General features: G+C 49.3%; 1 protein-coding gene and 1 long non-coding RNA gene across 2 annotated transcripts; one reads left to right on the plus strand and one right to left on the minus strand.

Annotated features, from left to right (window-relative positions):
• Positions 1-122: 122 nt before the first annotated feature.
• STAR (steroidogenic acute regulatory protein) lies at positions 123-7,906 on the minus strand. Its single transcript, XM_022571215.3, has 7 exons — positions 7,770-7,906; positions 6,668-6,781; positions 6,253-6,380; positions 4,968-5,126; positions 4,667-4,851; positions 3,698-3,791; positions 123-3,170 (listed from the first exon to the last, which is right to left on the minus strand). Exons 1-7 carry the CDS (start codon positions 7,831-7,833, stop codon positions 3,057-3,059), a joined length of 858 nt encoding a protein of 285 aa, XP_022426923.1. The 5' UTR covers positions 7,834-7,906; the 3' UTR covers positions 123-3,056.
• Positions 5,871-11,141, plus strand: LOC111173514 (uncharacterized). Its single transcript, XR_002644223.3, has 4 exons — positions 5,871-6,485; positions 6,862-7,621; positions 8,936-9,073; positions 9,520-11,141. It is a non-coding gene; the product is annotated as an uncharacterized LOC111173514 (long non-coding RNA).
• Positions 11,142-11,942: the final 801 nt, after the last annotated feature.

Raw genomic sequence — 11,942 nt, forward strand, 5'->3', positions numbered from 1 at the left:
GGCCCAGATTCAATCCCTAGTCAGGGAACTAGATCCTATATGCCGCAACTAAAGATCCCGTGTGCCACAGCTAAGACCCGGCACAGCCAAATAAATATTTTTAAATAAATTTATTTATTTTTGGCTGCGTTGGGTCTTCGTTGCTGCACGTGGGCTTTCTCTAGTTGCAGCGAGCGGGGGCTACTCTTCGTTGCAGTGTGTGGGCTTCTCGTTGCGGTGGCTTCTCTTGTTTCGGAGCGTAGGCTCTAGGTGCGCGGGCTGTAGACCGCAGGCTCAGTAGTGGCGCATGGGCTTAGTTGCTCCGAGGCATGTGGGATCTTCCTGGACCAGGGCTCGAACCCGTGTCCCCTGCATTGGCTGGAGGATTCTTAACCACTGCGCCACCAGGGAAGTCCTAAAGAAATATTTTTTTTAAAAAAAGGTGAACAGGAACTTAAAAGGGTAAATGGTCTCCCTCCAGCTCTTCCCTTTGAACTTGTGTGTTGATCTGTGCAGGTTATGTTCCTGCCTTGCTTATCTTCCTTTGTAATACCTGATGATTAAAGGACAGTTTTCAGAAGACTAAAAACTGGAATGTAAGAATGAGCCTTCCCCGGGGGTCCCTAAGTGCTTCCCTGTCCTCCTTTTAATCAGTGGCAATGCAGTCCTCCCAGGATTGCTCCAGACTTCCCTGTGTGTAACTTCCTACCTAGGTTAATAGAGTGGTTCACCAAGAGTCCGGTAATATGTTGCCAAGGATCCCTATATATTATGCCTGTTTAATTTCCCAAATTTCAAGTGACTGTTGGTATCTTAACACAGAAGCTTTGGCTAATGTATTTGTCTCCTAATGAATCACCCAGACCCAGGGTCTTTGTTTCGGTCATTCCACCTCTCTTAACAGGAAACCCAGCAGAATCAGGCTGAGGTCTATTCATTCGTGGTCTTATGGAGCAGACTTGGTTATAAAGCTTCTGGATCATCAGGGTTTGAAGAACTCTAAGTAAACGAGGATGGTGTTATCTAGAGGAAGCTGGAGATGAATTCTTTGTAGCATGAATTACCACACATGTAAGTTGTGCACCCACTCTCCATTTAAATGGTCAAATTAGGGTTTTGTGCATTTCGCTTTCATACATTGGAGGTTACAGAAATAATGATTTTTGCCTGTTTATACTGCATATTCTGTGTGTGTGTGTTGATTAGATTCATTTGAAGGGCTCAAAGAATACCCACTCTTCTTATAGTCCTGTATGAAATGGTTTCTGTAAGCAGATCATCACTGACAATTCATTTTATTCCAGTGTAAAATTAAACAAGTGAGAAAATACCTCCCCACGTACCTCAAAGACAGAGTTGCATAGTTTGAAAAAGGCAAATTATAATCAAACTCAAAACCATGGTGTGTGTTGAAAGCCCATTTCTTTACTGTCAGCCTGTTCTCTTGAAACCGGAGCGTATGTTGCTCTACACATCTTTCAACAAGTAACCCTTTCTCTTAGCTGGGAGTGGATGATAATTCTGTTCTAGAAACACTTTTACAATTATCCCATCTCACTCTGAAGCTCCTGGCTGGATAAACATAATTTCATCCATGCCTAAAATAGACTACTAAGAAACAATCAGAATAAATATTAATAAATATCTCTATCAGTTCTAACTTCTCAATACCTCAATAAATTATAACAGCATTCCTGCTACTGCTCATGTGTTTAATAAATAAGCTAGAACTCTAATTCCAAATGGTGTAAATCATCAATGCTGTTAGCACTGGAATGGAAAAGCTTCAAGTGATAATGGTTAGGTTTTCATCCTACTTATACGTTTTAGCCAAATAACCCCATCTCAACTTACATTTTTTAAGCACCAATTCTCTGAATCTTGGAAAGGGATTTTGCTGTCACCCTATCACCCCTTCTTCCAGCCATCTCCTCCAAAACAGTAAAACATTGACCTGTTAAAGCAGAGAAATTGGCAGCCCCGAGTCAAGCTAAGAGGAAATGTAATAGACTCCAAACTAAAGATTCAGCTCCCTTTTTAGGTCTAAACAATCACTAATGGGAAAGTAATAAAATTTGCTTTTGTTGGATTTTATCTTAGTAATACCATTCTGTCGCTTGCCTTTGGTTCTATCCTTTTAATTAGGTAAATAAAAATCTTCAGTCATAATCTTCATCTTCCAATGCCCGTTAATCAGCTACCAGCTATAGAGTTCTTTTAAGAACTGATTTAGTCTTGTGCTTATCGTGTAAATTAAATTTTTATGAAAGATTCCGGTAATAGATCCTACATAATTAATGACCTAAGTCCCCTGGAGTTTTTCCTTTGAGTGAGGTAGGGGACTTAGTTTAACTAATTAAAGTCTTCATCCATGACTCCTTTAGTATGAAGTTGCAATTTACTAGCATGGATTTTAAGAGTAGAATTTTAAAACAGGTACAGACTAAAGTTTTTGTGTTAGTTACGATTCTTTATTCTGACTACTGCTCATGGAAGAAGTAGGGGAATCAGTCTGATAATTAGTTTTGTATTTTTTCATTAAGATAACTTGAACTAGAGTTTTGGACGGTATCTGCTGTGGGAGTTGCTTGTTCTTTGGCGCAGTTCTCTACCGTCTTGGTGGAGGAGCAGAGGGTTTCAGGAGGCTCTATGTAAGACCTGCTCTTTCTGCACACATTGCCCACAAGGAATGGAGCTCTTGAGCTCATCAAGCGTGCGGTCCTAATCCTTGTATTTTGCACCCTCTGCACCCTGCGTTCGTTAACTGGTAGCATTTTAAAGATGTTTCTAGGTAGACAAGTAAGGACCCCGAAAAAAATTTTTACAAATATTTTGGGACCCCTGTGCTTCATTTTACAGCTAATCAGTGAATGAAGTTAAAAGAGCCTTGTCCCCACTTTCTTGGTACTAAAATGTTACCCATCTGAGTTCTAGTATCATACTGGACACGCACCACCATCCCATCCCACTGTCCCTGGATGAAGATCTTTAACAGACTTGTAGGCTTCCAGCAGAGACCTCCTCGTGAGCCTGTAAGCGCGCTCAGCTGGGAGCCGTTGGCAGCAGCAGGCTGGTCTTCAACACCTGGCTTCCAGAGTGGGGCGGGACTCCAGGCGCTTGCGCAGGTGGTTGGCAAAATCCACCTGGGTCTGCGAGAGGACCTGGTTGATGATAGTCTTTGGCAGCCATCCCTAGAGTTGAAGTTAGAAGAATTTGGCCATCTTGTGGGTGACATTTCACTCTACAGACACTGCCGTGCCTGATCACACACCTGGTGGGTTGCCTAGGCTTGGCCTTCTAGCTCTGTTGGTCCGTGCCCCCGTTCAGTTGATCAGGGTCAGGGGCTGGAGGACTGCTTTACTGCCCTGCTGTCAGGACCGTGTCAGAAGCGCAGGATTTGCTGTCCAGGCAGATTTCAGCCCTGTCTTCCCAGTGGTGTGACCCTGAGCTAGCTACCATACCTTCTTGGGCCTAAGTTTCCTTGTTTCTAAAAATAACTACAGAATTGAAATTTGATATGAGAAGTAAGAGGGAGTCAGTGCAGGCTTCTGAGATGATGGAATAGCAGTTAGGCCATCACTCCAGTGTCCCCTCTGCAACGGTCTAGTTCCCTCAAAATGGAGGCTCTTTCCAGTTGTGTGCGGGATGATGTGGGAGCAGTAAGAGCCTACTTTGCTCACCACCGCCTGTCCCGAGCACCCCCCACCGCGCCCCTTACCTTGAGGTCAATGTTGAGCAGCCAGGTGAGTTTGGTCTTTGAGGGGCTTCCAGCCAGGGGATGGAGCACCATGCAGGTGGGGCCGTGCTCAGCTCTGCCGGGTGAAGACACGTCAGGTCAGGGGGACAAGGCCGAGTTCTCAAACGCTGACTAGTCTTCCCAGATCTCATCAGAGAAGTGTCCTTTGCCAAGGGTGACATTTAACAGTTGGCACGGTTACCAGCTCATCAGAACAAATGCTGACTGGAGCTGGAGCTGAAGCCTGGAGGCCTCCTGCGGTGCCTTTTAGTCGCTGGATGACGGGGAGGTCAAGGAAGGGTCCAGGGTGGTGCTAGGGCCCCTGGCAAACTCAGGTAGCAACTGTTCTAAGTGGTATGGGTTCTGTTTTAATCAACATTACAGTGGGACCTGAGCATACCAGCTAAACCTCAGCCCTACTTTTTTTTTTTTTTTAATCTTTATTGGAGTATAATTGCCTTACATTGTTGTGTTAGTTTCTGCTGTATCACAAAGTGAATCAGCTATACGTATACTTATATCCCCATATCCCCTCCCTCTTGCGTCTCCCTCCCACCCTCCCTATCCCACCCCTCTAGGTGGTCACAAAGCACCGAGCTGATCTCCCTCTGCTATGCGGCTGCTTCCCACTAGCTTTATATTTTACATTTGGTAGTGTATATATGTCCATGCCACTCTCTCACTTTGTCCCATCAGCCCTACTTCTTGTTTTAGAAAATTACTAAGGTTCTTAAACTTGCTGGGAGGGTCAGGACAAACTGGTTATGTAAGTGTGGCCAGTCTTGTCTTCCCCGCACTGCAATGGAAAATGAGACTTCCTCTGTGAAAGGTAGCTGAGGGTAGGAACCGAGGATTGGTTTCTTAGAGCTGGGGATGTATCACACACTTGGCAGGTGCATGTCCCCAGCCTGTGTTAAAAAAGGGAGCTTTTGAGGCTGCTGCCAGTGTTACCTGATGACGCCCTTCTGCTCGGGCATCTCCCCGTAGTGTGTGGCCATGCCAGCCAGCACACACACGGAGCCCCGGCGCTTGGTACAGCGCACACTCACGAAGTCTCGGGGCCCCACAAGGTTTCCTGCCGCCTCTGCGGCCAACTCGTGAGTGATGACTGTGTCTTTTCCAATCTTCTGCAGGACCTGCCAGGCCACAGAGAACCAGAGTCACTACTCAGCCAGGTGGGGGGCCGAGGCACACTGCAGCTCACAGCCCCCTCCCGACTGCTGTGGCCATCCTTCTGCCTGGGCCTCCCCACCTTGATCTCCTTGACATTCGGGTTCCACTCGCCCATGGCCTCCATGTGCTCCACGAGCTCTTCGTAAAGCCTCTCCATGGGCTGGTCCACTACCACCTCCAGCCGGAACACCTTGCCCACGTCTGGGATCACTTTACTCAACACTTCGTCCCCATTCGCCTATCGGCAGGGAAGAGAGGAGCCCCAAGGGAAAGGTTAGAAAAAAATGTTCCCGGTCTAGGATATGTAGACAGTGCCAGGCAAGGTAGGAGGGGAACAGCCAGGGGAATTCTAGGCTAAGCCTGAGTAAGCCTGGAACCATCTCTGATTAAGGTAGAGGAGGTCATCTTTCCTGCTGCCTGCCTCGTACATCTGCTGAGGACTGGGGAGGTGACCTCCCTGCTCCCTGGGCCCTTTTTTCCTGGGTGTAAATGTTGATGGGTGTGGGTAAGGGCCACCTGAGAAGGCCCTTACGTGACTTCAGAAGCTCAAAGATCCTGAGAGAGACGCATCTGGGAGCAGGGAAGGTGGTTTACAACCAGCTAATTTCACACATAGGTTTATTTTAAAAGTCCAATCCCTCATTTTACACCAGAGGGATGTAGGGCCAGAGAAGGTCAGTGAGATGCCCCAGGACCCTTAGCTAAGAGCATTGCTGGGCCTAGATCCCAGGTTTCCCAACTCGCAAACTTGTAGTCTGTTAACTCTGAGAACTTGGAGAAGGAAAGATCTCACCTGAACTTTGGCCAATGGGTAGCATGTGAGCTTTTGGTGAAGATAAAGCCGCCAAAGTCGGTAGAGCCGTTGGCCTTTAACACACGCCTTGTTCCCAGCTCCCAGTGAAGGGGCAGTGCTCAGGAGCAGAGCCCCCCAGAGGGCCTTGGGCCACCTGTATCCCAGTCCAGCCGTGTTGCAGGTGAGCCCAGGTCACCCCTGCGAGGTCAGCCATAAGGCGGGCTAACAGCACAGACACTGTGCTTCGGCATTGGAACTTCTGACCCAGGGGGATGAGGCCTGTGCTGCCCCTGGAGTCCCTGTTTTGCATGGTCTGAATGGGTGTACAGTGCCTTTGGAGGGGAGCTAGGGATACAGGAAAAACGTTTCTCAAACGCAGTCTCCAGGACATCTTTGTTGGGGGAGAGGGGTATCTGGGGATATATTCTTGGGAAAGGAGAATTCTCAAAACTGCTTGCTACCCAGTGACTTGCACAAGGCCGGACTTCTGAGAGGAGCAGAGACCCCAGCTGGCCTCGAGCATGGCCCGCGAAGAGCGAGGAGCTGTGGGTTCCTCCGCACCCGCCCTTACCCGCTGGCTCTCCTTCTTCCAGCCCTCCTGGTCACTGAGGATGCCCAGGGCCCTCTGCATGGCCTCCTCTCCCTGCTGGATATAGGCCAGTTCTTGGTCGCTGTAGAGAGTGTCTTCCAGCTGAGAACCTGGACACAAAGCCACGGAGAGACTGAGCTTCCTAGCCTCCCACGAGCTTTCACCCCTTTCATCTCTGAAGAGCCCAGACCAAAGCCATATGGTCCAGCCTGCAGGTTAAGTTAGACACAGGGGACAGGGAGGGGGGTCTAGCCATGAACAATGCCATTCCCATCAAAGTGAGTGAGGACGCCTGGGGGATGCGGGGGAAGGGACCAGAGCTACATGCACATCGTTTGCCCGCCCCCCCCCGGAGCCTCCCGCCGCTGGTAGAAGCCCCAGAAGCCTCAGCACTTACCGAGCAGAGAGCCCCGACCCCGAACCTGGTTAATCCAGGCAGCTGGGGTCGGGCCCCCCGGGGCCCTCCGGTTCAGCTCCTGGCCGATGGCCAGCACAGCCTGGTGCCTCAGCCCTGCAGGGAAGGGAGGGATACTGTTGCTTAGGAGCAGAAAAGTCCCTCAGAGAATATTCCACCCCTTCGTCTCATCACAGAGGAGGAAGCTGGCCTGGGGCAGAAAGTGACTTGATGAGGAATACCTCCAGGGCCAGAAACCTGCCTGCCTTCTGGGCTGGCCGGGCCTGGAGGCAGGGCCACACTCAAGCTTGCTGAAGTTTCCTTCTTGAAAGGGAGAGAAGCTTTGAACAACCTATCCTGCTACAGAAGGGGAATTACAGACACCCGTCCCCTGAGGTCTGTGTGGCCTCTGCGTGAGTAACTGCTCCGTGTGCCCGGGGGTTCCCGCTGATGTAGAGAGAACAGCCCCACGCCGGGTACAGGTCTTCCAAGTGCGGCTTCCATCTAAACAGTGGCCACCTGAACCCAATGTAATTAGAAAGGACTTGCTTAGGTTTGTCTGTGGTCCCTTCAGTGACGGTGACAGCAGCGGACTGACTCCAGTGACCCTGGTTTCCGCCTCCTGACTGATGACAGCGAGACTCCCCACCTCACCCACCTTCCCTCTCTGAGTGCTCCTCGGCTGTCTTACTCCCCTTTCTTGTCCTTCGCCCCGTCTCCCGCCTGCCCTGCCTCAGGCTTGCCAACACAGCTTCCTGGAGTCCAGGCTGACTCCTGCCTCTGCCACCACGGCTCGGACTTCCCTGGCACCCTTGGTACCCATTCTAGAGACAGGCAGAGTCAGGAAGAAGCCAAGACAGCTCGGAGCACTGGAGGGGAGGCCGGGGACGACAGAGTCTGCAAGGCACCCAGGAACCTTCGTATCCAGCTGCGTTCTTCAGCATGGGGGACACTGAGGTACGGGAGGGGAAAGGCTTGCACAGGCTCCCCCAGTGAGCGGCACCCCTGGGACCTGAGTGGCCTGTCCCCCCAGGCCCACACCTTCCCCACTAGACATTGCCTGCGGGCTCCTGGTCGGCCGGACAGGGGGGCCCCAGGAGCTCACCCTTCATGTTGCGCATGTGTCGGTAGGAACTCCCGGCGCACAGCTTAAACGTGGCGAGGAGCATGGTTCCTTGGTGGTGGGGCAGGCGTGGAGGCTGGTGGTGGTGCTTTTGGCTCCTCTCCTGGGCCGTCAGGGTTGGCCTCGGTCCTGCAGCCGCGGCCGGACCGTGCGTCCTGCGCCTTAAATGCCTCCAGCTGAAGGCTGTGTTTCATCATCAGGAGATAAAAAAGTCATCACTCATCGTGTAAAGGAAGGCACCAAGGATAGGACGATTGCCTCACAAGGAGCCTTTGGCCATTTGCGGGGAGTGCGGGTGGGGGTGGGGGAAGGGCTTGGGAGGCTGGTGCCTGACCAGGCTGGATGGAGGGGAGAGAAAAAAAGGAGCAGCAGAGGTCAAGGCAATTTAGAGAAAAGTATGCACATGTGACAGTGGTTCTCGAGCAGCAGCTGTTTAAAATGCAGCTTTGTAGCCCTCATGCTCAGAAATTCCAGATTTAACAAGTCTAGAATTGAGGCTCTGAAACCTGTATTTAAAAAAAATTTTCCCCGGTGATGGCCATGAAGGTATTCTGTGAACTGTACACTAGGCTTTGAGAAGCTCTGCCCTGGGATAGCACCCAGGGCTTCTGATAGGGTACAGGCAGGCAGAGCTGGCAGAGGCCACCCAGCCCCAGCATGAGGGGCCCGAAGCCTCGGGAGGAACGGCGCTCCCCCCCCCCCACCAGCCGGTTCTGCAAGAATCGAGTCATTGCCCCTGCAGTCGCTGACCTACAGGACACCCTGAAAGGACTTGAGGAAGGTGATCAGGATGAGGCACACTGTGCTCTGGGGAAACAGGCAAAGTGAGCCCTTAGACAGTTACCAATCTTATAATGCTTTAGAAAGTTCTTAGGAATCTGGATTCTTACATCTTCTCATACTTAGAAAAGCACTAAAGTCATGAACGGAGAAACCCGTTGCTTGTGACCAGGAGCAACCTTCTACCAAAATGTGTGCTTGAGTGCAGGTACCCTTCCCCTAAATCACACGTAAGCCAGCGTCCCCTGTACCTCTCCCTCTTTAGAGCAGTTCCTCAGAATCTGCGAGGGTTTCCCAGGCTATAGTCCTCAGTAAGTCCCCCAATAGAACTGAAACTCACAGCTCTCTTGTTGTATGTTTTTCTTCAGTCGACAGTTTTGCTGACCGTGAAGGAGCACAGAGCTAACTTCTCTCCTCTGTCTGAACACTATGAGGATTCAGAACCTTGGTAGCAGCAAGGGCCTTTTATTCCCATCCACCTCCTCAGCGAGTCCAGACGAATTTGGGTGAGTTTCTCCTGGTTCTCAGATCTCCCAATAATTGGTTGGTAATCCTGAGTTTTATTTGGTGGTGTATAACAGGTACCTGACACCCAGTTGAAAGATACTGGGGGAGTGCCCCCCGCCCCGCCCAGTTCTGCCTCCAGAAAGACACTGAATGGTCTGGACTAGGTGTGAGGCTGGCCAAATGTCTTTCCTCAATTAGGCCAACTAAGGGGTGTCAGAAAGCCAAGCTCTGACTAACACCCCAGCCAGATTGATGTAAAATACATACGGAACTTATCCTACAAGTACTTACTTAATTGGGAACTAACTACTGAACTGGGTAAGAAATTAAAGAATTCTAGTGGAAACCCTGATGGCTTCATAAAACTGTTAAAGAATCAAGATCAAGGATTAGTTACAGGGCTTCCCTGGTGGCGCAGTGGTTAAGAATCCGCCTGCCAATTCAGGGGACACGGGTTTGAGCCCTGGTCCGGGAAGATCCCACATGCTGCAGAGCAACTAAGCCCGTCTGCCACAACTACTGAGCCTGCGTTTCACAACTACTGAAGCCCGCATGCCTAGAGCCCGTGCTCCGCAACAAGAGAAGCCACCGCAATGAGAAGCCCGCGCACCACAACGAAGAGTAGCCCCCGCTCGCCGCAACGAGAGAAAGCCGGTGCACAGCAACGAAGACCCAACGCAGCCAAAAGTAAATAAATTTATTAAAAAACATTAGTTATATATGACTGATAACTGATGAATATGGTTATAATTTTTATGATTTTTTTGTCAGAAGTATTACTGGCTTTTAATCTTTGTTTTCTAGGTATAAGGAAACCTTAAGCTAAGTATGACTTATAGCAGCTTGGTAAATTAGACCTTTGTAAGCAGAACTGAAACATTTATCTTTTCTTTCTACTTGATTCCTCCAGAAAGTGGAAGCTTTCAGGTTCCCAGTAGCCTTATCAGGTGAATAAGGAAGGTCAACTCCTGGCAGGTACAAGAATGTCAAGGTATTTTGGAGACCTTGAGAAGAGAGGAATTCACCCAAATCTATAGTTATTGTGGCGGAATCTAATGGCAAGCCCTTGGCATGGCTTTCCTGGCTCAACTTGAGAGGCCTTTTAAAAGTTCAATCTGAAATTCCTTATGAAAAGTTCCAGGAAAAACAATTTAAAAGAGCCTATATAATCAATTACACATTATGTAAATAATCAGGCCAAGTTTATTTTGCAAACAAATTAGCCTTAATTGGGCTATATTTGGTAGAAATGAAGGTGATTTTAGAGAAAAAAAAAGTTCTAGTGGATATTAAGTTCTAATGTTGTCAATTGTCTTCCAAGTTTGTACTTAGTGCCCAGGGCTCACTTCTTTTGTTGGCTCCTTGTTACATTATTGTGAAGTTTAATTGAATTATTAAAAGGACATTGTAAGTTTGTTTCTGGAGCTTATCACAGTAATCCTTGGATGAAGATCAGATGCCTCATGACCTGTAACAAGATTACATATACTAGAAAATATATCATTTAAAGGATTTTCTCCAACCTATATAGGACCCTCCAATGAAAATAATGACAACTAGGCGACTTGATTAACCAGATAAATAGTTCTACATAAGATCAATGATTGTAATAGTGTAACCCTAGATATGGGAAGAAGCAGTAAGAGGGAAACTATTCCTGTATTTTCCAGTAAGAGGGAAACTATAACAGACTAGTAAGACTATTATGGGCCTAGTTCAGTAACAGCACATTGAGTGGCCTATATCAGCGAAATCCTCACCAGACCTAAGAATGAGCCTTCCTAGCGCCGTGGGACAAATTGGTCATGAAATGCCTCCTAAACCTTGGTCAAAACTATGACCAAGGGGAGGGTACTGCCAACTGAGGAATGTTGCCCATCATCCAGTTCTACAGCCCCTGCAGTCGCTGACCTATAGTTACCCCTAAAAGGACTTCAGGGCGAAGACCGTGCTCTGGGAAAACTGGCAGAACTGGCCCTCAGGTAGTTAGAGATTTTCAGGAGAAAACTTTTGTGAACCCGGACTCTTGCATCTTCCCTTGCTTAATAAAGCACTAAAATCATTAAATGAGATACCTGTTCCTTGTGACTAGCGGCAACCTTCTCCTGAGACATGTGCTTGGTTGCACATACCCTCTTCACGTAACTCACACATGCTTCAGAGCAGTTCCTCAGAGCTGGGAGGCTGGCTCCTGTTACAGTCCTTGGTAAGTCTCCAAACAAAACTGAAAAGTCACAGCTCTCACATTGTGCATTTCAACTGACGGTGGAAATGAGCTGTTCAAGGTCACACAGCTGGTCGGTGGCAGGTCCCATCTTTTCACGGCTCCTCCTGCCGCCCCCCGACACTTCGCGTGTTCAATTACTGATGCATCCATTTCTATCAACAGCCTTTACCAAAGCCCTGTTTAGGGGCAGTTCCTGTCTCAGGGGTTAGTTCTGGAGCAAGGATGACACCTCAGGGCTGAGTCCTGTCAGCTCACAGAGCAGAGGGGAGAACAGGGCCGGAGACACAAAGAGAGGGGGCCTGGGCCTGGCCATGCCCCACGCCCTTCTTCACGCTTTCCCGAGTAACCTAGGCTGGCCAGGCTGTGCCATAGGGCCTGGCATGAGCTGAAAGGTTCAAAAGACAGGGTATTGGGGTGCCCAGCCCAGTCTTTCCACTTTGGGGGGCCCTGTGGTCTGAACGGGGACTCGCGAGAGGCCCAGTCTCTCCTCTGCAGTTCCCATGCTCCGGTCCAGGCCCAGTGAGGGGGATCTCATTCCAGTCTGCATGCTGGTCTCCAATGACATCTTTTCCTCTTAAGGTTGACCTTGAGGTTGCTTCTGAGCTAGATTCACCTGGCAAGAAGGTTGGGGGTCGAGAGAA

The sequence above is a fragment of the Delphinapterus leucas genome, chromosome 21 (assembly GCF_059928025.1).
Source record: "Delphinapterus leucas isolate spDelLeu-1000000601 "Yukka" chromosome 21, BTC_Dleu_Yukka2, whole genome shotgun sequence".
NCBI lineage: Eukaryota > Metazoa > Chordata > Mammalia > Artiodactyla > Monodontidae > Delphinapterus > Delphinapterus leucas.